This window comes from Poecile atricapillus, chromosome 21 (assembly GCF_030490865.1).
Source record: "Poecile atricapillus isolate bPoeAtr1 chromosome 21, bPoeAtr1.hap1, whole genome shotgun sequence".
In the NCBI taxonomy this organism is placed as follows: domain Eukaryota; kingdom Metazoa; phylum Chordata; class Aves; order Passeriformes; family Paridae; genus Poecile; species Poecile atricapillus.
Window position 1 is genome coordinate 3170883 of NC_081269.1, and position 26260 is coordinate 3197142.

Consider the following 26260-nt stretch of genomic DNA (forward strand, 5'->3'; position numbering starts at 1 on the left):
CAAGTCATTTCACAAATAACATTGTTCTGTTGGTCTCCTTAAATGAACAGGAGTTTCTTTGATTTTTTTTTTTTCCTTTTTTTTTTTTTTTTTAAGTCAAATTTAGGATTCTGCTGTTCAGAGCAGAGAGGTCACAAGGCCCTAATGTATTTAGCATTGACTGCCCTCTCTTGTAGTGCGTCTATTAGTCAGTAATTTGATTTGTACCTATTCATTTGCAGTCCCTGCAGGAGCTCTGAGCTGGCCCCAAGTATAATTGGTGCTGTCTCTATTTTTACATCATTAGATTAGCCCCGACTCCTGGCCACTTGTTGTCTGCGCTTGTCTGTCCATTTATACAACCTAATGTAACACAAAATTCATTACTGATCACATTACTTTCAACTCTGAAGCCAGCTTTGTGATAAACATTTTGTTAACCCTTCCCTGCCAGCACACAGACCTGGGGGATAAATGCACTTTCCCCTCAGCAGGAAAAATCAATATCATAATAAAAGAAAGTGCAGTCACATTCCTGGATTTGTCATTCCTCCCGGAGAAAGAAATGGGGAGGAACATATAGGAGATGACTAAATGGTGTCTGCATCCAGGCATCTCACTCTGCTCGATATGGAATGAGCTCAGCAGTGTCCTTTCCACTGGAATATAAAGAAGTGACACGAGATAGGGCCAGCACTCAATTTAAAACTTAATTTCTTACTCATTGTTCTGCAAGTGTTTTAGCTCTTCTGGTCAGGCCCTAATCAGGTTATGACATTATTGGAACTGGACATTTTTCTTCCAGTGCTTTGTCTCAAAAGCAGTGAACAGACACACAATTCCCTTTTTCCTTGGAGATTTGCTGCTGTGTTGGGTTTTTTTGGTTTGCTCGGGGTTGTGGTTTTTCCTCCTAATAATTAAACGAATTAACTGGAGCACTCCAGAATTTCACAGGAAAATTCAAATCTCTGCCCTGTCTAGCTTGGCTTTGCTCACATTTGATTGTCTGCTGAGTTTCTCCTAAAGCTGTTTGCATCCCTGAGGCTTCTGCTGTTGATTGCAGGGGGAGCAAGAGGAGAGCCAGGGTAGGTATTCCAGGCAGGGCTGAGCATCCTCCCAGCCCTGCTTGCAACATCCTGCCCAGGAGGTGATTCCCACTGCCCAAATATATTTTGGTGCACGCAAAAGCTGTTGGGTTTTTAACAAGTTTCCTAAATTCATCTTCTGTTTGCACAGCTTGGCTTGGAAAGCTGTTATTTTGGGTTTTCTAAATATTTAGAAATATTTCTCTGTGTTTATTAAATCTTCCCTTTAAAAGTCCAAGGCCTGAAGCCTGCCCCACACCGAGTGCTCCCACACTGGGAAGGGGGCAGGAGACAACAGGATTTTTCCATCTGTAATTCCTATAATTACCTTGTCATTCCTTTTAAGAGTCTTTCTATGGTGTTTTTGTGTAGGATATGACTTATGGCAAGCATATCTCTCTCAGAAAGTATAAGAGCCCTCGTCTCCCAGCATTTGAACCAGGACTGGTATTTTTACAGCTGTTTTGTGAGCCAAAACCTCTTGCAGCTGCTGAGGTGGTGGCAGAATAAAGACAAGACAGTTCCTGTCCCTCCTCCCAAGCCCAGCAGCCCCAGAGAGCTGTTGAGTATTTGCTGATTTTTGGGATGTGCAGCACAGGCCATCACAAAGCTCTCATAAACTATGCATTGCCCTCTCCAGGGGAGATGGGAGAGGAGGCTGTGCAATGGAAACCCATTTGTGCAATAAATTGTTAAGCAGTCGAACTGTTAAATGAACACTTATTAGAGAGGTAGGATGAAGTATGAGTCACCAAACAGCAAAATACACATTAACACAGCAAACCCTCTGCAGGAAATGGAAAGTCAAGAGCCAAGGCAATGCAAACATTCCAGTGTGAGCCAACCCTCTGGCCCTGCAGCTTCCAATCCTCTCAGCCCCTCTCCCACCACAGGATGTGCTCCTGGTGCTTTGGGGAGCTCCAAAGTGCCAGCTCTGCCAGCTCCAGGTGCTTCTCCCTTTGGATGCTCTATCATTCCCTGTCCCTGCAGCTGTGCCCTCAGCTCCCATCACCCCTGCACCTTTCTCTAGCAGAATATCACACCAAGAGTCACCTGATTTTCCCAATAATCCCACCTTGCTCTCAGTGCTGGAGTGTGAGAGCATCAGGCCTTGCTGGCCAGTGATGGTGTTGGTGTTTGATGTTCACAGGGTGCCTTAGGGGATATGGGCAGGCAGAAGGAGAGGGCCAGGGAAAATGAGAAGCAAACCCAAAGGGATTCTGGCTGGGGAAGGATCTCAGTGGTCACTGGAGGCTCCCTGGAGCACCCCCATGGGATCAGCTCTGGTGGCTGCCCTGGGGGGAAGGAGGGTTGTGGCCAGGTCCTGGCAATGCTGGGAACACTTAGTCCTCCTTGAAGTATATATCCTAATTTGTGGTATGAAAAGATTAGCTTTCCTTCCATTCCTAGCCTGCTGTCTCCCCACCATGGATAATATATAAAACAGTAGACTTTTATTCATTAACATTTATGGGAAAATGTTAATATTAAACTGTAAGTGAAAAGCCCCATCTTATTGAATTCTTCTGCTGTGTTATTGGGAGCCTAATTTCATTTTGCATTTAAATAAAAACCAGATGACGTTCAGGACGGTCAGGCAAGCATTCTGTAAGTGAGAATTTATCTTGCTATCTGGGTAAACAATGTCTCATCATTTAACAGTTATTATAAATAATGGGGTTTTAAGCACTTTGCTGGGAGTTCATATTGGCTCCACACGGGTTGCACTAAGGGAGAGAGAATTTCAGTGACATCTTCCAGGCATCCGGTGAGGAGGAATCATATCCTGAGCTCGCTTCTCAAGCTGCAGTTTTCATCCTCCTCTGGTTATTATTGCTCAATATTGTGTGCACCATCCACTGACCAAAAAAATGAAGAGGAAGGAAAATGACAAATTAGTTGGAAGCGTTTTGAAAATCAAGAAGCCCCTGTTTGAAGCATAAATGGGGAATGTGTTCAGCCCCTGCAGATGTTCATGCAGGTAGCTGAGCCTCCAAAAGGGAGATTCTTTCAGTAAAAATGGGGCTTTGTAAAAGTGGTGACTTTGCAGAGAGTGAAAAAGATGTTGAGGCAAAACATGAGGACAAAAAGATCCTAAAGCTGCTTTTTTCTGTGCCCTCTGAAATGACATCACTGGTGTTTTATGCTTGGGAATGTGTGAGGTAGCTTATAAAAAGAGTAAAAGCTGCCAAAATAGTAAATGGTTTTTCCCCTGCTCCTGTTGCTTCTATTCTGCTTTTCAGTGTTGTCCTTCCATTGAGGGGCAGCACTCTGGTGTTCTCTGCCTTTACTCCATTCCTCAGACCCCTCCAAGGCATTTCCCACCACAGGCAGGAGCAGCTTCCCTTCCATCTGCCCTGCATCCAGGGGAGGGGGGAATTAGCTTTCCATGCAGACAAGGAGCAGCTATCTGCTGTTGTGGAAAGATCCTGAATTTGGGAGCTCCTGATGCTGCTGGGGATGTGTCACCTCCCTGAGTCCATCACAGGACATGAACTGCCTATTGCCTTTTTCTATGTGACCCATTTTATACCATTTTCCAAAAAGACCCCCACAGCTAAAACACCATCTTCTTGATTTATTTATTTATTTAATGTATTTATTTGTTGTTCCCTTGGTCAGTGACTTTCCCAGTAACTGCCCAACCCATGAACTCTGTGTTTACACCAAAACTTGATGGTGTTGTGAAAGACAAAGGGTCAGTACCACTTCTCTGACTCTTTCCAAAAATATTTTTCTGGGAAAACTTCAGGCAGGACCTGCCCTCCTTTGGGCAGGTTGGGGTGAGTGGCATGGAAATGGTGGCATTTTCCTGAAAATATTCCCTGTGTTGTGGAGGATGCTTGGATGTGCTGCTGTGCTGGAATTCTCCTCAGGCAGAGCACAGCATTCCCAGGGATGGCATCTCCCATCTATTCCCACATGGCACAGCTCTTCCTGCTGGGTGCTCCCACCTTGTCAGGTGGAAATGACATTTGGAAGAACAAATCAAGAGACAAATTAACCTTGCAGCCTTCTTCCCTCATCTGCAGCCATGGAAGCAGCAGGTGAATTGTGCAGGGACAGATCCCTAATTTAAAATTTGGGGGTGCTTTTGGTGCTCCTCTCAGGGCTACTTTTATCCACAGCCTCTGGGAAAAGAATCTTTTGATTATATCATGCCAGGACCGTGTTGTCTCTTTATCTTTTGGAAATGTGGCTGGTCACCCACCAAAATGTGAGCAAAAAGTCTGCAGAAGAGCACAACACGAGGCCAGGTGTGAACTTCACTGCCAGGTGCCCGAGTACCAGGCAGAATCATGATTTAAATTGCCTTTTCTGGGGGATGTGACCAGAGGAATGCCTTGGTTTGCCATTAGGTCTTTCAGATTTCACACAGAGTTACCTTGCACCACCTCCTCCACCAGCTGCAGCTCACCCACACGTTTGTAAGATGGAGTGGAATAGAATCAATGCTTGGAACAATATTTAAAATATGACTTCCAAAAAACAAAAACATTGAATTTACTATTTCCAGCTGCCTCCTGCTTTCAGGAACACAAATGTGAATTGCTGTGTTCAACAGCTCCATTAACAAAGGGACAAATTAAGCTTTGAATGTCATTTTTATCAAGGCTCTTTCATATTTATGTCTAACATCAGAATTTGGAGCTATATAAATAAGAGAGTGTATTAAGAGCCTCAAGCAGACCCTGTAAGAGAGAGAGCCCACGAGACTGGGCTGTTGTTTTTCCAGGCTGGGTTAATACTCAGTCAAGGTAGAGCTGTGATTTTAAGGTAATGACTGCGAGCTCTGAGTGCTTTGTAAAATTAGGGCTGTGTTTACAAAGCTGGTCTGCTTGAAGCAGCCATGTCAACAGAATCTTTAAAAAAAAAATGGAATGAATAGACTAAATAAACTGCATTTGGAGCTAGGGTGATTTGGATGCGTTTGGAGCTCCTCAGTGACACTGAACTACTGCCAGGGAAGTGGGAGGAGGAGGCAGGTCCTGATCTCCACCTGAGCTCTCCCAGCTCCAGAGCCTTGAAGTGTTTAGATGAGCAGACAGTGCTGAGCCTGTGGTGACATCATTTCGTGAGCTTCAACAAAACTCTCCTGATTTGGACCAGCTGAGCATCTGCTCCCCCCCAAACTTTTTAACTTTTCCTTTGAATCAAACCCAAATTCCAGTCTGGTCTAGCTTCCTCCTCAGCATCAATCAGCACCAAGGGAACAGCCCAGAGCCTCTCACTGGCCCAAAAGGCCACTTTGTGTCAGAAGTACTGGAAGTTGTGCCAGAATGACTTTGCTTTGTAATCTTATACTTTTAAAATGAGCTCGGCAGTGTGTGTGTGTCAGGAGCACAGAGAGCACACGTGTGAGAGGCACAGGGGCACACGGAGCACCAGGGCTCTCTTCCTACCTGAGAGGCTTTAGGAGGCCAAATGCTCAGGTGGCATCACAGAGAGGATGGAATTAGGTCTTAATTAGGTCTGGAATTAGGATGGGAACTGACATTTGGAGGGTTGGGTGTGAAATTCTCATGCAGTGTCAGCAGTCACTGCCCAGACCCTGAGGTCATCACCAGGTTTGTGAGTTTGACCTTCAGGCAGCTTTTCCTTACCCAGTTTTTTTGCTGGAACTGTTTGGCTGAGCCTGAGGAGGAGGAAGAGGAGGAGGAGGAGGAGGAGGTGCTCAGATCCACACCTGTTCTGGATAGAAGATGTTCCAGGAATAGGAGCATTGCCTCCAGCATTTCTGAGCAATATCCCCAGAGTTCAGTGGGTGCAGGACGTGGTAGGTGTCATAAACATGCATTTTACTTTGAATTTGTAATTTCCTTCGTGGAGTAGAGGCTGACAGAGGGGTCAGTGTTGAGCAATCCAAGACACTCCCATAACCCTGGGAATGAGAGACCAAACCCAGGAATTTTAATACAGTGTTTTCTCTGCAAATGCTTTTGGGCTGATATACACAGATGTGCTGCTTGCGTAACCAAAGATGCAAGATAGTTCTGCCTAAATGCATTAAAAACCTTGTCTACACACACTGGCTGGCACAGGAAATCATGTATTCCACATAGGATATCTTACAGGAATTTGGAGTTAGCAGCATAGTGAAACTTTCAGGATGGAGTAAGAGAGAATTCCTTTAAACCCAAGCAACCATCGCTGCATATTCATTCAAAAACCTCATCATGTAAATCTTGCACAAGGAGTTGTAGGCTTGCAGGATGTGATGGGCCACAGAAATGATTTTCTATTTGACTCTCATAGCTTTTGAGACTTCACATGCTGGCAAAAATCGGTAACTCGTCCTTCTGAAGAGCCATTTATATAGGAAAACATCCTAAACCTCTTTACAAAAATATACAGCTCTAGGAAACTTGAGATTATTTTTTAAAAGCACTGGAAGTCATTGTGAAAGTGCCTGTCTTGAAGAATATTCTCCCTCTAAATGCCAGTCCTTTATCTGGTGCACTTTTAACCTTCCATAAAATGCTCCCAGTCAAGTCTGGCGAGATGCCAGAGTCTTGGGTCTCCTGCTCCATGGGCTCCAGTCACATGGAGCTTTCTGGGTGCTCTTTTTAAAGGAGTAAACAACCTGGATAGAAGTTCATGCAGGAGAATGTTTTGTCCTTTTCTCACTGATTTCTTTGTGCCTGAAGCAGACCTGGACATCTCTGTAAGCTCAAGGTGTCCTCCCTGTTTTGCAAGTGTTAAATTGTTTGGCATATCCGCAGTGAAATCAGGCACTAGAAATGAGATTTGGGCTCTCAGAGGGACTCTGATGTTCAGAAGGTTCTGTCTCCATTCCCCTGGTTCTCTCCTTCCTCCTGTACCTCCCCATCTCCTTGCTGGATCCTGCCACCTCTGTTCCAGGATGCCAAGTTTCATCTCCAAGTGCACAGCTTGAGCCAACTCTGTGTGGATTCAGCACTGGAGTTATCGTAAGGTAATTTGACAAGAACTAATATTTTACATAGACCACTGAATCCTGATTTCACAGGAGTTGCTCAGGCAGCATTTCCCAGTCTTCTTTACTTGCAAATTTAATGGAGGTGCTTTTGTGGCATCTCAACATCTTTCAGGTTGTGACAGGATGAGGCACAGTTTTAACACAGGAATTATTTTTAATGTTCATATTCCATAGTTGTAATTTTTTTTTATTTCCTCATTTGAAAAGAGTTTAAAATCTCTTTTGTGAAATTGCTGAGTTTATAAAAAAGGGGAAAAGAAACATTTCTGAGAAGCAGGTCTGTTCCAGCCACCCAGAGCATGGCAGGAATTTGGTGTCAGTGCAGGTGAACAGGCACAAGGCTTGGGGCAGAGAGCAGCTTTAATTGACTTTTAAACATTATCATGGTAAGCTGAAATTGTAATTGTAGCAATATATAAAATTGGGAACTGACTTTTTGCCCCTGCTCCCTTTGGAAAGGAGCAACACACTTTTGCCCAGGAATTTCAGCCATATCAAATCAAAACCAACTTGCAAAATTAAAATTTTTAATGAGGACTCGGTGCTTTCATTTCACTGCCATTTAATATTAAGGATTTTTGTTCATCCAAATACCCAAAAGCCCAGGTTCCCCTGGGGGTGCAGTGCCCCCCTGTGCCCTCCCTGCCAGCAGGGCTGGAGCCCCTCGCTCCCAGCAGCCACCAAGGGTGCTGGAGATGGATTATAATTAGAGCTCCCTTGTTAGCATAACTGCATTTCATATTAAAAAAAAAAAAAGGATAGGGGGTGGAAATCCTCGAGGAAAACCTCCAAGTGCAGTAGCAGTGGTGTCATTTCCAAGCACCCCGATATTTCCTCATCCCGCTGCCATCTCCAACCTCGCACCGGCTTTTGAGCTCTGCTCCACCTGGTGTGTCCCAGGCAGCAGCACCACTGATGCTCAGAGGGAATATTTCCTGCAGAAATAGGGCCAAAAGCAGCCGGCAGAGTTCGGGATTGTTGTCTGAATCCTGAAAGATGGAGAGTTCCCGTGTGCAAGTGTGAGCTCCTGCGGGGGAGCACATCCCTCTCCCTTCAGCAGCAATCAGTGAAATTAAAATGTTTAACTCACCCATTCACTGGGGAGCGTTGTGTAAATTACAAACAGTTTAAGAGATCCTCACGACTTCCATTGTGTTAATACAAATTGCCTTTTAGCGTTCCCTTTAAATAGGGCCCTTTTGAGTGAGAATCCAGATGGCAGAAGCTCCATAATTATTATTCATTACAGTTAATAAATAACACTCGGGAAGCCCCAGTCAGTTCTGCAAGTCCCCCGTGATGGGCATTGTGTAAATGGAAGGGTGAAAAACTAATCCTTGCCTCAGAATGTGTCAGGATTTCGGTCAAAGACAGGAGCTATGAAGGGTCCTTATGTGTCCCTGCCCCAGATCATGGACCAGGCTGGCATTCCCAGAGCTCTCTCCGCAGGGAATCTCCTCCAAAAGGAAAGGGAATTGTCTTTGATTTTAAAAAGTGGCTTGAAATTTTGCCTTTTAGCTGTTTATTCAGAAGCCCCCGTGGGTGGGGAGAGGTGGGTTCAGTGAGCAGCACCTCGTGTCTCTCCCTCACCCCTGGAAAATTCCTGTCCCACATCCTCGTTTTGGGAAGGGGCCGAGCACATTCCCACGTTTGTGGCCCCCTCGGCAGAGCCTGAAAAATTCCCCAAAATAATTGCTGTGAATGACAGAAATGAAATCGAGGAGATTCGAGCTCTGCTGGCCATTACCCCACTTCCTGCATTCCTACTTGTTAATTGTCTAATTCCTAACGAGTCTTCGGGCGTCTGATGGACTTTCTGATGCGTGCTCACTCCGACGCTTCCTTCCCTCCCCTCCCTGGCCTCATCCCTCACCAGAGACCTTGTTCCTTTAAAAATGCCATCCTTAAAAATCAGAAATACTCAGCCCAGCAAAAGGAAAAGGGAACTTGACATTAGTTGAGCTTGAAAGGCTTGGTGCTGTGAAAAGTGACTGACGTGTGAAAAGAGGCTACAATTAGTTCTTTCCCCGAGCACTCTCCCATTCAGTCCAGGGTCACTCCTTCAGCGAGCTGCGGCTTTGAGGGTAATGTGTTGTGACAGTTTGAGATGATGAAGAATAATTCTTGTATTCAGAGTTGCTGCCGCTTCCCCGCTGCCCTGACACATCAGGCTGCTGTCATTGTATCAGTTATCCCGGGCAGCCCCTCCGTAGGTAAAAGGAAAGGTTCAGCTCTTCCAGCAAATGATTTGGGATATTTTGAAACTGTGCTTAAAGAGAGGAAGGCAAACAGGGAGAAAGGAAAAACCATTAGAAGAAATAATAATGCACTGGAGAGGGGATTTTTGAGTGGACATAAAGGAGATACCAGGGCTTCAAGTGGACCACTACAGGAGAGCACGGCTAAGAAAGGCAGCATAATTTATGAGTGTTCCGGGCAAAAGAGGGCTATATAGATTTTCTTCAGGCATTGAATTAATGTGCCCTATAAAATGGTTTCACATTTAGGCTTGGCAGGGCTTTGTACCTTGCTGGATTTGATGGGGTTCTTTGACAGTTCCTGGAGCTTTCTGGAATGGAAGGTGTAGCTGGACCTGGAGCAGCGCTGGTCTCCCAGACCTGCACACCCCGGGCTGTCCCGAGAGCGGCTCCTTCTCTTCCTCCTCCTCCTCTTCCTCCTCCTCCCTGCACCTTGGCAGCCAGCTCAGGGAGAACAGCGTGGTTCGGGCTGGCTGCAGCACGGCAGTCAGGAATATCGGCACAAAGAAACCTTTCCTGCAAGGTTTCCTTTCCAATTCCTGGCGGAACTGCAGGAGGGCAGCGATGCCAAGCAGGGGCAGCCAACATCTGCTGCCAGCTCCTCTGATGGCCCAGCACTGTCCCTGTGCTCCTGCCAGCTCCTCTGATGGCCCAGCGTTGTCCCTGTGCTCCTGCAGGCTCTTCTGATGCCCCAACGCTGTCCCTGTGCTCCTGCAGGCTCCTCTGATGGCCCAGCACTGTCCCTGTGCTCCTGCCAGCTCCTCTGATGGCCCAGCACTGTCCCTGTGCTCCTGCAGGCTCCTCTGATGCCCCAGCAGTGTCTCTGTGCTCCTGCCATCTCCTCTGATGGCCCAGCACTGTCCCTGTGCTCCTGCCATCTCCTCTGATGGCCCAATGCTGTCCCTGTGCTCCTGCAGGCTCCTCTGATGGCCCAGCACTGTCCCTGTGCTCCTGCAGGATCCTCTGATAGCCCAGCACTGTCCCTGTGCTCCTGCAGGCTCCTCTGATGGCCCAGCACTGTCCCTGTGCTCCTGCAGGCTCCTCTGATGGCCCAGCACTGTCCCTGTGCTCCTGCAGGCTCCTCTGATGCCCCAACGCTGTCCCTGTGCTCCTGCCATCTCCTCTGATGGCCCAGCACTGTCCCTGTGCTCCTGCCATCTCCTCTGATGGCCCAGCACTGTCCCTGTGCTCCTGCCATCTCCTCTGATGGCCCAGCACTGTCCCTGTGCTCCTGCAGGCTCCTCTGATGCCCAACGCTGTCCCTGTGCTCCTGCAGGCTCCTCTGATAGCCCAGCACTGTCCCTGTGCTCCTGCAGGCTCCTCTGATAGCCCAGCACTGTCCCTGTGCTCCTGCAGGCTCCTCTGATGCCCAACGCTGTCCCTGTGCTCCTGCAGGCTCCTCTGATAGCCCAGCACTGTCCCTGTGCTCCTGCAGGCTCCTCTGATAGCCCAGCACTGTCCCTGTGCTCCTGCAGGCTCCTCTGATGGCCCAGCACTGTCCCTGTGCTCCTGCAGGCTCCTCTGATAGCCCAGCACTGTCCCTGTGCTCCTGCAGGCTCCTCTGATGGCCCAATGCTGTCCCTGTGCTCCTGCAGGCTCCTCTGATGGCCCAATGCTGTCCCTGTGCTCCTGCAGGCTCCTCTGATGGCCCAGCACTGTCCCTGTGCTCCTGCAGGCTCCTCTGATGGCCCAGCACTGTCCCTGTGCTCCTGCAGGCTCCTCTGATGCCCCAACGCTGTCCCTGTGCTCCTGCCATCTCCTCTGATGGCCCAGCACTGTCCCTGTGCTCCTGCCATCTCCTCTGATGGCCCAGCACTGTCCCTGTGCTCCTGCCATCTCCTCTGATGGCCCAGCACTGTCCCTGTGCTCCTGCAGGCTCCTCTGATGCCCAACGCTGTCCCTGTGCTCCTGCAGGCTCCTCTGATAGCCCAGCACTGTCCCTGTGCTCCTGCAGGCTCCTCTGATAGCCCAGCACTGTCCCTGTGCTCCTGCAGGCTCCTCTGATGCCCAACGCTGTCCCTGTGCTCCTGCAGGCTCCTCTGATAGCCCAGCACTGTCCCTGTGCTCCTGCAGGCTCCTCTGATAGCCCAGCACTGTCCCTGTGCTCCTGCAGGCTCCTCTGATGGCCCAGCACTGTCCCTGTGCTCCTGCAGGCTCCTCTGATAGCCCAGCACTGTCCCTGTGCTCCTGCAGGCTCCTCTGATGGCCCAGCACTGTCCCTGTGCTCCTGCAGGCACCCAGCTGGGCTGTGACAGGGGATGGCTGCCCTGGGGTGGGCTGGGGGCTCAGGGTGGCCACTTGCCATCCCACACCAGCAGCCACGAGGATTTTCACTGCTGCTGCTGCCTCCACCACGGTGGAAAGTGTGTGTGCCCTGAAAATCCCGTTACTCTGGGACCCTGGGTGATGCCAGCGGTGCCCATTACTGTTACTGTCAAAAGCGCAGGCTGGGCTGTTCCCAGCTCCCCTGAAGTGACTTTCTCCTCATGCCTTCAGCAGATGTTCCAACTCCTTCGTCTTTTTTTCCCTTTTTTTTTTTTTTTTAGGGCAGGCAGGACTTTGTGAGTCGTTTCCTCCGGGGACATGGGCAGGTTTTAGTATTTACGTTTCCAGTATTAGCATTTATTTGTATTTGTGTTTGTTTTTCACGGGCTTCTGAAAGCCTCAGGGAGCCATTTATGGGGCCAAAATAATGCAAGTGCTGGTCTTCTCACAGTATTTCATTTCCTTGATGGTGGAAACGCTACGAGAAGAGCAGGTCTCATGTTATTTTGACCCCATAAATAGCTCCCAGAGGCCCCTTTCTTCCTTCTCCCACCCACTCCCCCCAAATCAAATATTTAGGTTTCTGCAAAGCCTGACTTCTCAACCCTGGTTATCTTGCTTCAGCAGAAGCAAATTGCAGTTATTACAAAATAGCCAGAGAGTCTATAAGGCCGAATGGGTTTTATATGATGCACAATTTGTTGGCTACTGTACAAGTTCATTAAAGTGTATCGTAAGAGGTTGTTTTACTGGTACATTTAAGGAAGTTAATACATCTCGACAGTGTATGCATGGGGGAATGCAGATACAATAACCCTCAGACTTGCTGGGGCCAAGTCCATTGCTGGCGTAACTCCACCGGAGTGAACGGAATCACAGCCTGGGCAGCCCTGGAGTGCTGCTGATCCCTCATCCTGCTGCTCTGGGCTCTCCTGCCACCCACTCCCATCTTTCCGTGGGGATTTGCTGCTGTTTTGTGTTTTTCAGCCTGTTCCCAGCACAGAGGGTATCAGAGGTCGGATGGGTTGTGGTGTCCTTTCGGGCTGGGAGGTGTTTCAGGTCCTTCAGCTGTGCCACAGGGGCTCGGGGTGGCTTTAGGGTCCTGTCTCTCCTGATACCCAACAGCCCCAGCACACAGCTCCTGCTGCACTGGTTTGGTGTATCCAGATCTGTGAGAAATTGTCCTTTGCTTTTCACTCTGTAACAGGAAGGGTGTCCCCATGCCGTGGAGCCATTCCCCCTCCTGTCTGTGCTTCCCATGGCAATCTCACTGATGTTCCTCTGCCGTGCCCCAGTCTGCTCTAAGGGCTGGGAGAAAGAACAATAATACACTCTGGATTTTTATGTAATTTTTTAATTTCTTTTTTATTAAGGAAACAGAGCAATTTGAGGGAGTGCTGGCAGACGTGCTGCCCGTGGTGCTGGGGTCAGCTGTGGGGGCAGGTGGTCCCTGGTGACCATGTAATGGCTAATTGTCCCCCTGGTGTGACCCAGCCGTGCCCGAGAGCCGCCCGGGGATGAGGCCAAGAGCCCAATTTCCTGAGCACAGCGGAGCTCTGTGCTGCAGCCGAGCTTTTCCAGGGTTTCCTCGGGTATCAGAATCCCCTGCTCGTCTGCCTGGCCGGATAATTGGTTCCAGAGCGAGCCGGGCTGTGTGAGAGCACCGGGATGTTCCGTGTGTGCCCCGGGATGGCAGCTTGAGCCTGACACCCCCTAACCGAGGCTGGGCTGGAAAATCCCCTCCGGAGCCTCTGGCCCTCCTGTGCCCTGCCTCCCCGTCAGGAATTGTCAGGTTTTGCTGCCTCCGGACAGCTCGGAGCTGGGGGATGCAGCCGGGACAGGACTCCCTCCATCCAGCTCCTGTGGCTCCGCATCCCTGATTTCTGCTCCCTGCTTTTCCCTGGCTGGCATCGGTCTCTGCAGTGCCACCCCCTGGCAGGCACCGCACAGGTGACAGCAGCTGCCAGCTGCAAAATCCTACAGACCCCAGAAAAGCCCAAATCCCCCCAAATCCCCCCGAATCCCAGGCGGGCAGGGCGCAGGGTCCCACAGCAGGCAGCGAGGGACAGGCAGGAGCTCGGCCCCAGGGGCAGGAACAGCCACGCAGGAGCCACAGGAAAACAAAACTCCTCTCTCTGTCCCTCTCCCTCGTCTTGCTGGAAACTCTTTGCCTGGAAATCAATTCTGGCTGGAAAAGAGAGGGGAATGAGGCCGGGAGGAGCCGCGCCGGGCTTTGGGGGAGCCCAGTGATGCTGCCCAGCGCCCCCAGCCCTGACGTGGGACCTTTAAGCAAAGCCAGCTGTGTGCTGAGGGAGATAAAAGCCCCAAATCAGACAGGATAAGCACAGTATTAGTGTGGGATACGCCACTCATTTCTGATTTAAATTACTGTTTTTACTTCCTGGACTCATGGGAGAGTAAGGATGTGAGGAAAATGAAGAGGTTTAGACATGGACATTCCTTCACCAAATACTGGCAAGAAAATGGTGCTGAATCTAGCTGAGGTCATTATCAGCACTGCTTTCAGGGTGATCAGCTTCCTGCTGATTTGTTTTCCTTGTATCCTGGGCAGATTATCTCGTTGCAGGTTACCTCCAGGATGAGGGATTAAATCCCACAGCCCTGGCTGCTAGGTGTGTGCAGGGCTGCTGAGGGGAGCAGGGCAGTGCCAGGGGATGCTGGGGTGGGATGCTTTTTGTTTTAGGGAAAAGCTGACTTTTTGCTGTTCCTTAGACTTTGTGTATAAATCTGTTCTTATCACAGAGTCCTGCTGCAGCCAAAGGCCTGCTGTGGTGTTCACAGGAGGTTAAATATCCCAGGTGAGGCAGTGGAAGGGCAGGAGTATTTAGCAGAGAGCAGAGCAGGCACTGCTCCTCCAGCTCCTGCAGCTCCTTTCCACCCCAGACAAGTCTTACATAGACCCAGAGAAAGGTTTGGGTTGGAAGGGACCTTAAAACTCATCTCATTCCACCCCTGCCATGGGCAGGGACACCTCCCTCTGTCCCAGCTGCTCTAAGCTCCATGCAACCTGGCCTTGAGGATTTCCAGGGATCCAGGGGCAGCCACAGCTTCTCTGTTCCAGTGTCTCACCACCCTCACAGGGAACAATTTTTTCCAATATCCCATCTAAACCTCTCTTCCCATTTAAAGCCATTCCTCCTTGTCCTGTGACTCTATGCCCTTATAAAAAGTCCTTCTCCAGCTCTCCTGTTGCCCCTCCAGATCCTCTGTCCCCCCTGGCAGCAGAGGAATTTACCCAAAACTCCTGTGCCCATCCTGTTCCCTCCAGCCCAGGCTGCCCAAATTCACGCTGGGGTTGCACATCACAACTGCCCAGAACATTTCTTGTCTCCTGTCACCACTGTCACCCTGGGGAGGAGTCCTGTGCCACCCCTGGGGCTGTGCCTCACGTCCCTGCTGTGTGCCACCGCCGAGTGCTGCCAGGGGGATGCTGCACGTGGCCACCAAGTCAACTGCAGGGTTCAGGTGGCTCACAGAGAGGCCACGGCTGGAAATGATGCCCTGCACACACAAAAATCCTCCTGGCTGGAGATTAGGGAGCACTGAAGGCTTGGGGAGGTCAGAGAGGGGAGGTGTCTGGCTGGGTGAGAGCAGGAGAGGGAGAGCCACAGTCTGGCTGCTTCCTCTTTTGCTTTGAGCCACAGCTGAGGAAAGGGGATATTTTCTCTTTGACTTAAAAAGCTGAGTTATTTATGTCCATTGGGGCAGGATAAAGGGCTGTGGAAAGTCCCTGTTGTTCCCAAGGTGGGGCATGGCAGTGGTTATTGGTACACTCTGCCAATCCCCCTTCCAGCATCACTGGGAGATTTTCCACCATCCCCTCCATACCCTGCTCAGTTCAGCAGTGAGGTCCCCCCTGTGGAACCCTGTCACATCCTGAGCAGCAGCCACAGCCCCAGGGAAGGGCAGCAGGTAATGTCTCCATCTTTGGCTCAGCTGGGGAAAAGTAGAACCAGGAGCTGGCATTCCTCAGGAACAATTCCCAAATCTGCCCAGAAAAGGACGATGAGGGAATGTTAGAGCAATGCAGCAGCAAAGGGATTTGTCAGTAAAGCGTCTGTGTAAGGACACTGGGGGTTTATCCCAAACACTAACCAGGACCTGCTCTCTCTCCCTTGCAGAGCTTCAGCGAGAGGGAAGCATAGAGACGCTCAGTAACAGCTCGGGCTCCACCAGCGGCAGCATCCCCCGCAACTTCGACGGCTACCGCTCCCCCCTCCCGACCAACGAGAACCAGCCCCTGAGCCTGTTCCCCACGGGATTCCCCTGAGCCAGCCCTCCAGCAGGGACACATCCAGGGGATCCAGCGCCTGTCCCCCAGCCCATCCCGCTGTGTCTGTCACCTGCCGGCTCCCGGCCGCGCGGGATGGTTCTCGTTACCCTGATGGAAATCGACGACTCTTAAACCTTCCTGAAACATCCGTCATGAAATCTTGACTCTGTGTTCCTGTGCAATACAAAGAGGCTCCATCTTCAGTCCTGATAGCTCTGCAGCTTCTTTTCTCGCTGTCTTCAGGAAGAGGTTGGGTGAGGAGAAATATTCCTAAGCCACCTTGGGTCAAGCACACGGTTTCACAACCATGCTCTGCTTTTTCCTGCTGAGAGATGAATCTCTGTAACTCAGAGGAGCTCTCGCCGTTGGTGAAAGTGCTGAGCATTAATGGATGAACTGGAGAGACTGGAAACTGGAGGACTTTCTGTGGACAGGGTTGATGATGTTATTCCTTCCTCATCGCATCTCCTTGCTGCCCTTCTTCCCCTCTGACACTCATCGATGCCAGGAGTATTACAAATGGAAATGTTTCTTTTTGTTCTTTGGAAGAATTCTCTCTCTTGCTCCGGTTTTCTTCTAGTCATGTATTTTAGAAACATACTTAATTGACTAATTGCAGTCATGGATTTCTCATATTTGGTTATAAAAGTTGTTCATTGGAACTCAGATATTTGTCCAGAAATGCATGTGTCATTGAATAAATCTAAGTTAAACAAGAAACTGCTTAAATGGCAATGTTCATGGAGTGTTACTGGGCTGACTGTGGGCTTTGTGTATCTCCCTGGACCAGACTCTGTGTGTATTGGAGGGCTTTAATTAAAGCCATCAGTGGCTGTTATGCAGCCAGTCTAGCATGGTTTTGCCTCCCCATTTCCTTGTCCTCGTGTGCACATATGGGATTTTTAGAAACAAGGTATTTAGGTGATGTGCCTCACACCCACTTGGCTCCTCTGAAAACCAACACCCAGCTTTGTTTGGGGCCCTGCTTCTTCATCCCACCAATTTCAGTGGGACAAGGACCAGGTGCTGGAGGCAGAGGCACCCATTTCCATCCATTCTGCTGCAGGATCAGAGGCTTTGCAGAACAGCCTGAACCCCTGCACCCTTCTGAACGTGCACAGTCAGAGCTAGCACTGCATAACCCTGCTGATAAAACAGTCCTGGGCTCACACATCATAACCACACAAATTCCTACATCTCAGCCAACTTGTGTCTCGCAGCAGAGTGAGATGGGACTGTCAGCTTATGAAATTTCCTTCCCACTACTTGTTTTTAATAGAAGCCGTTTGAGTCATGGCTGGGAGAGGAAACTATCTAAACCCACAAATCTTACAGCTCCAGCCAGCCACACCAAGGGATGCAGAACCAACCACCCTCTTCCTACTCCATCCCCAAACACCCAGTTCAGTCTTGGGCTTGGTTTGGGTTGGTTTTTTTGGGTTTTTTTGCTTTTAACTGTAGCACAGCCACTCAGAAGGTTTTGTTTTCTTCAGTCTTGGAAACCGCTAATAAAAAGCGAGAGTTTACAGCAATAATTTCAGTTTCTTGCTTGGTTTGCAGTCAGTCTCTTCTCAAGCAAAAAAAATAACTTCCTTGGGATGAAATCAGAGGAGAGTTTTGCCTCTAAGTAAGTACTTGCAGCTCTGGCCCGCTGGCTATATCTGCTGTAATGTTATGTTCCTTTTTGTCTGTAAAATAAAGGCTTGAAGTACAGGGTTGAGGGCAGGACTGGCACCACGGACAAATGGGACCGCAGGGTCAAGTCAGTCCACACCAGTCAGGGTTTTTAACACAGTTCAAGCCAAGGTCAGCTCCAAAAGTTCAAACAAAATCCAGATTAACACATAGAGAAGGGATTGTGTTGTCACCGTGATGCTTGTTTCCTTTCAGGCTTTCCAAGGAGCGGGGTAAGGGACAAAGTTCTCCTGGAGGAAGGAAAGAGGCTCCTCTCCCTCCTGCCTGGGACTGCCTGGCTGGCTCTGGCTGAGCACACAAAGCAGGATAGCACATAACACCGAGTGGTGTCATTGCAAATGTATTTGTTGTTGGCAGGCATTAAATCACTTTTTATAAGTGCTGCAATATGGCCATGTGGAAATTCCCAGTCTGCAAGAAGCTCCTTTGAATCAGGATGTTTTGTTTAAAGTGGGGGGGAAGAGATTCAAAAAAACCCTACAAACTGGGGCTGTACCAAAATATTTTCAGTCTGGTTCATTGAAAAGAATGTCCTAAATTCCCTGCTGTTGATAGCCCTGTAGCCAAACTGTTAAGAAAGCCTAGAGCCTAAAAAGAAAAAAATAAGCATTGCCATGAGGTGGCTAATTTAACTTTAATTTGATACTTACACAGATGACCCAGCAGAATAACCACTGAGTTCCAGCTCCTCTGTGAGCCAGAGAAAACTGAGTGTGTTGCTTTATAGGATCTGATTCATTGATAACTCTGTGGGGTCAGAATTATCACTGACTCTAAGGTCTGAAGGGTGTGAGTTAATGATAATTTTATAGGATTTGGTTCAATAATAACTTTATTTGATATGATTCATCAGTAACGTTTTCTGATGCAGCACATCCCTGCACTGTGTTCTTCACTCACACCACACTCCTGCTCCCACCATGGCCCTAAAAGCCCCCCCATTTCAACCAGGTGCCAGGTGGTCTCGTGCCACACCACCCTTCCTCCTCCTCAACCTCAGCAGCCATATGAGAGCTCATTTCCAGGCACCAGGAGAGAATATTTCTGTTCCTTGATAACTCTAGAAGCTGCTCTTAAGGGAAGTTCACCCCTGACTCCAACACAACCAGGTTTTCAGTCTAGGAACTTGATCCAAACCCCACTTAAAAATAACCAGAGGCTCATGGTCTTTGCAGGATTTCTGCAGGCTCCTGCCGCTGTGGAAATTCTCCAGGTGAGTTTCTGACGTGCCAGGTTCTCAAGCACAGCAGCTGGCAGCACAGCAAGAATGTTGTGCCATGATATAAACCAAAGAGCCCAAGAGACACGGGGACTTGCAGGTTTTTAAACTCTTTCCAGTAGTCGTAAGCAGAGGGCTCCTGCTGAGTTCAAAAGGCAAAACGTCTCATTTAAAGCGGGGCGGACTGTATATCACTCTGGGCATAAAGTGGGGCTCTTCTATTAAAAGTTGAGTTCAGATTTCATGAATTAACATGAAATATTGCTTTCTTATCCTACCCTGGTTTCTGTAATAAACACACGCATGTAGCGGGCTTAAATCATGGGAGGGGGGATGTTGGGCTGTTTGAAAAGGAGTGGGAAGTCAAAGGCTCTCCAAACGTGACAGCTTGGAGTTCAAATGAAATCAAATCTCAGGACCAGTCCAGGGCCTGGGTGTAACCATCAGAGTTTCCTGGTGCTTTGCAGAGCACCTGGAGCTCGGGATTTGGTGGCTTTGCTGGGGATGCTGAGCCCCAGCCCAGGTAAATCCTGTCCCTGTCCCAGGTTTGTCCTGTCCTGAGCAGCGTTCCCCAGGCCCAGAACATTTGCTGGGACAAGGCAAAGGACTGGCCAAGAGCAGAATCCTGCCAAGATCTCCATCCTCCTTCCTCAGCAGAGAACCCAGAGCAGAGCGTGGCTACAAAGTGCAGCTGTGAAATCCCTGGAGCTGCTCCCCGTCCTCCCTGACCGCCCCAGCGAGGGGTAAATCCATGGTGCTCTCACCAGAGCTTCCTCAGTAAAGTTTTGAGCATCCAAACCACGTTTGCGCCACGTCTCTGCATTTATTTTCTCACTCCTTCGCTCTGGCTTGTTGCTGTGCAGGGTAGGAAAGTTTGCGCCATTTCCTGTTGTCTTTCCCTTATGCTCCTGAGATATTGTAAAAATGTTCGGTATCCTCCAGTAGGTTGTAATCACTTCACCCTAATGTTTCACAGCTGCTAAGTGTAACTTTAAACCCGACCATTTGAGTGCTCACAATTAGCGAGTCAATGGGGCTGAGATCGGCTCTTTGTGATTGCAAAAAAAGGAGAAAAAGAAACTTCTTTTTTTTAGCCTGAGTTTTAATTGGATAAAGCGGGAACAAAAGTTGTGGAGACGAGGGGGGGTGGTTTTAATGCAATAAATGATTAGTGGCCTGTGTGCTAGGAAAAAAATAATTGAATCCACCGCTTGGCCTGTTTCACAGATGGAAAAGGCACCGGGACGAGCGATTGTCTGTGCAGTGCCGGGGACTGCAGGAGCCCCTCTCCGAGCTCCCGGGTGTAGGGACACAGCTCTGGGAACAGAAATGGGAAAGGCCGGGAGGTTCAGCTGTGATCCTCACCTGGGCACAGCCGGGCAGAGCATCCCCCGTGTCCCCGCCCTGGATCCTCCAGGGGCTGCTCAGCCTCGGCTGTCCCTGGCATTCATTGAATACCAGCGGAAATCTGGGCTCAGGAGCCCTCCCAGCCCAGCAGGGTGAGCCCTGCTCTGGCTGATGTCCCCGGCTTTGTCCCCGCTCGGCACTTGCTGGGGACAGGTTTCAATTGTCCCCAAAACTTTACCCCGGTGCGAGCAAAGCGCAGGACACGGCAGGGGACAAAACCCTCCCTGTGCCCCCAGCTGTGCCAGCTCCTCCAGCTGTGCCAGCTCCTCCAGCTGTGCCAGCTCCTCCAGCTGTGCCCAGCTCCTCCAGCTGTGCCCAGCTCCTCCAGCTGTGCCCAGGGGTGCTGCTGGATGTGCCACATCTCCCCCGGCCCGTCCTGCTGGGCACTGACGCTGCCCCATCCACTGCAGCCATCCCTCCCTGCGCTCGGATGTAATTTGAAGCTGTGCATCTGTCAGTGAGTTCCCAGGCTGAATTTTTGCCTTTCTTGGGAATTTCTGCTGCAGGAAATTACACTAAAATACCGACAGCAGGGTCAGGGGCTTGCAGCATTCCCTGTCACCTCCGTCTCCTTCCCTCTGTCGCATCCCTGGGGATGGGCACAGTGCAGGGATGCTGCTCCCTGCCAGCTCCCCCTCCATGCAAAGCATTCCTGCCACCTGATCATAAATAGTAATTAATAGCAAAGCCCTGGTCTAGATCAAGGAGGAGGCTCTGAATTTTCTTGGGAACTTTGCTGTCTGAAAGGTATCTGAAATATTCCCTAGCACTCGGCCTATCAGTGGCTCAATTATACGGTGAGCTGCCGTGCAAAGTTAATTTCTAATTTAATACAATGTTAAAAGCTTGTCAGGTTAAAACCTCATCTATAAACGAGACATGAAACGTCTCTTTAAAGCAAGTGTTGCGAGCCAGTCCTGGCTCAAACCACAGGTTGCTGCTTCTTTTATAGGATGTAATTATTTCCCAGGGAGTATTTCCAGTATTGTTACAGGACGTTAATAAAAGGTGATGCCACTGCCCGTGGTGCAGCCCGGTGCCAGCTGGGCATTAATCCTCTCCCATCCAGCCCCTCTCCCTCCACAACCTTCTCTGGAGAGGTGGGAAGTGTCAGCTCCTGGGGCCATGGGAAGAAGGACAGGGAGAGAACCTATTGTATTTTCACTTAAAAGTGAAATAAGTGAAATAATAATAAGTAAAAAAACACCCTGATGTGTTCTGGGGGGAGCGCAGCATCTCTGCATCCCCCCGGGAGGAGGGGACTCCCCTGGGGTGAGGTGGGAACGATGGCCGAGCGCTTTCCTTCCTGAGCAACCTGGGGAGAGCACTTTGGCAAGGGTCTGCTGTGGGCTGGAGGTTGTGAAGCACGTTCAGAGCAGCAGTTTCGTTCAAGCAGAAAACCAGAGAGAGCATCTGCAGCCCGGGGTGAAGAGCTGGCCCTGTACCCTGCTCCCCATCCCACCTTGCACCCATCCCGTGACTCCCAGAAAGATCAGGCACATCCTCTGCCTCTCCTCCCACACCAGGGTGTCCACACTGCAGCCACCTCCAAGGTACATTGAATTTTGCTCTTTTTGCTGCAGCCACCTCCCAAGGTACATTGAATTTTGCTCTTTTTGCTGTCGAAAGGACAAAGTCCAGCTGTCATGTGGCAGTGATGCCATTGTCCTGCCCGGGTGACTGACCAGACTATGAGACTCCCGCTCCTGGTAGTCCTCAGTGTCCGTGGGAGCTGGGCAGGATCAGGGCTGCCCTTTCCAGACACAGCCAAAAACCACCATGTGTCACCCTGCTGTGATCACAGGATCAGCTGTGATATCACGTGCATTTATTTTCCAGGAGGAACCTCACCAGCTCCAAAGGCTTGGATCAGAAGTCTGAGCTCCCCTCTATGCCCGTGAAGCCCAGCAAGGAGGGGTTTTCCAAAAGAGAACAAGATTTTGGTGGGAGCGGGTGATCCCCACCACAGCAAGGGCTGGAGGGGAATGTGAGGCAATTCAGTGTTAAACTGAATTTTAACTGGAGCTAAAATGAAGGCAGGTGGTGATGTGCCGGTCTGAAGCTTCGAGGGATGTGTGGGCTCTTTGCTCCGGCTCTCCACTGGCCAGGACTTTCCCTCCCTTTCCCTGGGTTTTCTGGCAAATTCTGCTGCTCTCTGTAATTGAGAAAAGCTGCTGCTGAACATCTGCACAGGCCCTGTCCTCTCGGAGCGGCTGCGGGGCTGTGAGAGCTGCGCTGCCGGCGCTTTGATGTGCGGGTGATTCACGGCTTGGCCAGGGCCGCCCGCAGATGCTGCCCCTGGGTGGGGATGGGATGGGATCCATGGGATGGGATGGGATGGGATGGGATCCATGGGATGGGATGGGATGGGATGGGATGGGATGGGATGGGATGGGATGGGATGGGATGGGATGGGGTCAGACAGCACCTGCACATCTGTGCAATCAGCAGCCCCGTGTGTGAACCCCCTGCTCCTCCTCAGCAGGGCACACGCTGTGACCTCTCCTGCTCCCTCCTGCAGAGGAAAGCACCCGGAGGCACCAGGGAGGCGGCTCAGGCGCTTCCCCGCATCCCACCGGCACCTGAAGAGAGCAGGGATGGGGATGCCCGTGCACACCTCGCTGATGCAAAGGGGAGGGAGCAGAGCCCCAGGCAGGCAGAGCTGCAGCCCGGGGAGCACAATCTGTGCCCTTAATCCCGCCGTGTCCTGGGCGCTCTCAAATCCCCTCCACTTCAATGAGCGCTTGTAGTGTCAGGCCCGCGCCGGGCGAGACGGCACGCGGGGCTGGCGGGGAGGATTTGCTCAAGAGGCACTGTTTTTAAGGTGAGATTTGAAGGATGGAAGACAGATGGCAACTGGAGAGGACAAACGGATCAAGTGAAGGGTTTGTTTTCAGCGTGGAGGGGAAAACACGGCGGGGAATTACTGCTGGCTACAAAATGGGTGCTATTAATACCTGCAGCAAGTCCAGCTTTGCACCGAGCCCGGAGCCCCAGGACCCTCCCGGGCACCGCGGCAGAGGCAGGAGCGTGGTTCTTTCTGCGGAGATGAATTGATCCCAGCGTCACTTTGAGTGTCCCCAGACAAAGCTGGGAGAAGGGCTATTAGCCAGCCGGCGGCCCTGCCATTGTCCCCGCTATCTTTTCTTCCCTTTCAGCCTCCCTCCCCGTGGCCCAGGTCTCAAAGACCATGTGTCAAGAGATTAGTGACCTGCGGGAAGGGCAATTGCTTGCTTTGTGCCGGCTGCCCGGCGTCGGGGCTGTTATTTACTTGTTATTTGGTGCTGCCCCCGTTGAGGTATCCATGGAAAACACGCCCTGGAGAGAAATCCGCACAGCTCGTGTGGGTGAGGAGCTGGGACGCTGGAAAAGAGGGGCTCGAGGGTTTCAGAATATCTGCCCGTGCCAACATCCCCAAATTCCCCAGGATGGTCAGTGCAAGAACCCAGCACCTACGGAGAAGTGAGGAAAAATCTGGGCAATGAGAAAATTAAGTGCAATGCAAAAGTGCCTGGGGATGGGGCTGGATCCAGGGCGGAGATGAGGGCTCGCCCCAGAGCAGTTCGAGTTCTCAGACTGGTTTAAAGAACCGAAAGATGGGACGAGCCTGTCCTGCCTGCAGGGCCGTGTCTTGGAGGAGCACTGGGATTTGGAGGAAATAGAAATCAAGATAATGAGAGCTGGCCCTTCCATGCAGTGCTGGTGTACATCAAATTTGTCCATGGTGAAACACCCAGGGAAGGAGCAGATGCAATGAAAAGTGTTACTCATGCCCAGGACCAGCTCGTGATTTATTCTGGCTGGTTTTATTCTCTCGCTAGTGAAATGCTCTCTCCTATAAACACGGGACGGTGATTTTCTGCAATTCTAAAAGTCAAACCTAGACCAAAACCACAACTCACGTGACGTAGGACCAGCGGCGTCAGATCCTGCTTTAGATGTGATTCCAGACAAGTTCCCAGATCCCGTCTGAAGCAAACAGGCCAAGATGTGAGACCCTGTCGGCTCTGCCCACACAGGGCCGGCTCACTCATCCTTCCTTTGATCCTGTAACTTCTGTCAAACTCCTGGGCCCAAACAGGGAGAAAAGGGATCCTGGGGATGCAAGGGGGACTGGGGACCAGGGGGCTGAGTGACCCTCGTGGGGCTGGGGGCTGCCTTGAACCTTCCTCCTTCCAGAGGCAACGGGAGGGGACTGCACCCATCAGGAACAGTTTGAAAATAAAACTAAGAAGGGAGACAGACCTGGATGTCCCCTGTCCGCGGGGATTTTGCTGTCCAGGTACAGGCAGGGTCCCCTCCCAGAAGCGGATTTTGAGGAGTCCCCAGTGATTTTTTTCTCCGCTCCCAGAACCGCCGGTTCTGTCGGTGTTCCCCTGTTCCTCCAGGACCTCTCAGGCTGTGGGAGTCGGGCAGCCCTGTCCTGGCTGCTCCTGGCACCGTGCAGAACAACCCCAAATCCTCGCTGTTAATCCAGAGAGGAAGCAGAGAGGGAACCCCAACAGCATCATTTGATCAAATAACGCCGTTTGCTGGGGATGTTTGATTTAAGACAGGAGCCGCGGCCCCCGAGACCCGGCTTGGCTCGGGGAACGCGGATGGAACAGCGGGACCCCGATTATCGGTAGGCGCCGATGGAGCCTCCGAGAGGGACCCGGGGGACCGGGCAGGGGCAGCGACAGCGAGCCCGGGCTCCCCACCAGGAGCGGGGCGGATCTGCGGCTCGGTTTCCCCGCAGAACCGAGGCGCGGGGGGTGCCCGGCCCCGAGCCCATCCCATGACGGCGATGAGGCGAGGATAATGCCATTAGCCCGGGATTACGAGCCGGGATGTGACACACTTTCTCAAATGGAAGTTTTTTAAACAGAGGGATTTGCACGATCCCCCACCGCTCCCCTCCATCCCCGCACCCGTTCCCAGCTCCATCCCCGGTGCCGGCCCGGGCTCCGGGCGGGTCCCCTCGCTCTGCACCGGGGTCCCGTCTCTTTATAAGGCAGCGGGCTCGGGGCGGGCTCGGGAGAGCCCCGATGGGGAGAGCCCCGGGGGCGCGGGGCTGGAGGGGTCACTCGGCCCCCGCGCAGGGAGAGCGCTCCGTAACTAAGAAAAAATAATAAATCCATTTAAAATTCAATTAAGGGCAGGTTCACAGCTCAGAAAGGCACGGAGTAAAGGGAGGATGGAGGATCCGTGTGTCTCCTCCCGGCCGGGCCGGGGTCACTCGCCGCCCGCCCTGCCAAACAGGCTGGGAAATGTGTTTATAAATTGTTCAAACTCTGGATAAACTTCAGCGGCGTTTGTGTCTGCGTCTCCCCGCATGTTGTTATTTTCCAGAAATCTGGATTACTGGAAATATTTTCTTTAAAGCTGGAGAGAAATCTAAACAGTCTGAGGGCAGGGGGATCTCGGGGGGTGGGGGGAGCTGCCCGGGGGCTGCGGGGCTCCGCGGGGTTCCCTGCGCACGGAGGGGACGCGCAGCTCCGCGGGGGCGCAGCGGGAGGAGGCGGCTGGCGGTGCCGAGGCTGCTGTCACATCGAGCATCTCTCTCGGCGGCTGTCGATAAAAGGGCATCAGCAGGGCCCCGGTGCCCTGCGGCCCCTCCCCGTCCCCTCCAGCGGGCACCGGAGCACGGCGGGGGAGCAGAATCGTTTTCCCGGGATCTTCCAGGGATAAGGGGATTCCCAGCACGCCGAAGGGTGCGAGGGGAGATGCGGCGCCCCGGAGAAGGAAAGCGGAGGAGGGAGGGGTGTCCTGGGCGCGGGTGGGTGAGAGATCAAACGAGGACAGTTCCGTCACACGTGGGGTTCTTTTCCTCTCTAGGTGGAGCGGAGAAGAGGGCCCGAAGCTTCTGGGGCTGCGGCGCCGCCCCTCGCCTCCTCCCCGCCTGCCCCACGGCCCAGCGGAGGCTGCAGGGCCGGGTGGGACCGGGGGGCTGGAGGGGCCGCCGAGCCCCAGAGGATCCGCTTCCCTTCGGGACCGAGGGAGTTCTCCCACCCCGCACCTGCGGCTTCGCTCGGGGAGGCTCTGTCTGTCTGTCTGTCTGTCTGTCTCTCTGTCTCTCTGTCTGTCCGGCTGCTCCCTGTGGCACCGGGTCCTTCCCCC

The 26260-nt window shown here is 51.4% G+C and overlaps 2 protein-coding genes across 11 annotated transcripts in view; one reads left to right on the forward strand and one right to left on the reverse strand.

Annotated features, from left to right (window-relative positions):
* The window catches only part of BCAS3 (BCAS3 microtubule associated cell migration factor), a 305724-nt gene extending 289164 nt beyond the window's left edge, over window positions 1–16560 (forward strand). For 3 of the 10 annotated variants that reach the window (XM_058854693.1, XM_058854695.1, XM_058854694.1), the window contains exon 26: window positions 15689–16560. In XM_058854693.1, the coding sequence (XP_058710676.1) occupies window positions 15689–15837 (149 nt within the window). In that variant the 3' untranslated portion in view covers window positions 15838–16560. The remainder of the gene's footprint in view (window positions 1–15688) is intronic. The other 7 variants (XM_058854699.1, XM_058854703.1, XM_058854697.1 and 4 more) reach the window with 5 other exon arrangements.
* A 1612-nt stretch (window positions 16561–18172) lies between these two features.
* On the reverse strand, window positions 18173–25523 carry LOC131587145 (uncharacterized). Its single transcript, XM_058854704.1, has 4 exons — window positions 24064–25523; window positions 23433–23613; window positions 23119–23201; window positions 18173–22316 (listed from the first exon to the last, which is right to left on the reverse strand). Exons 1-4 carry the CDS (start codon window positions 24364–24366, stop codon window positions 21990–21992), a joined length of 894 nt encoding a protein of 297 aa, XP_058710687.1. The 5' UTR covers window positions 24367–25523; the 3' UTR covers window positions 18173–21989.
* Between the last annotated feature and the right edge of the window lie 737 nt (window positions 25524–26260).

Coding starts and splice junctions, on each gene's coding strand:
- LOC131587145 (XM_058854704.1), bottom strand. CDS start 24,366: ATGGGTGCAGTCCCCTCCCGTTGCCTCTGGAAGGAGGAAGGTTCAAGG. Junction 23,614..24,063: donor CGCCGCTGGTCCTACGTCAC/GTGAGTTGTGGT, acceptor ACTTCTCCGTAG/GTGCTGGGTTCTTGCACTGA. Junction 22,317..23,118: donor CAAAGCTGGACTTGCTGCAG/GTATTAATAGCA, acceptor TCTCAATTACAG/AGAGCAGCAGAATTTGCCAG.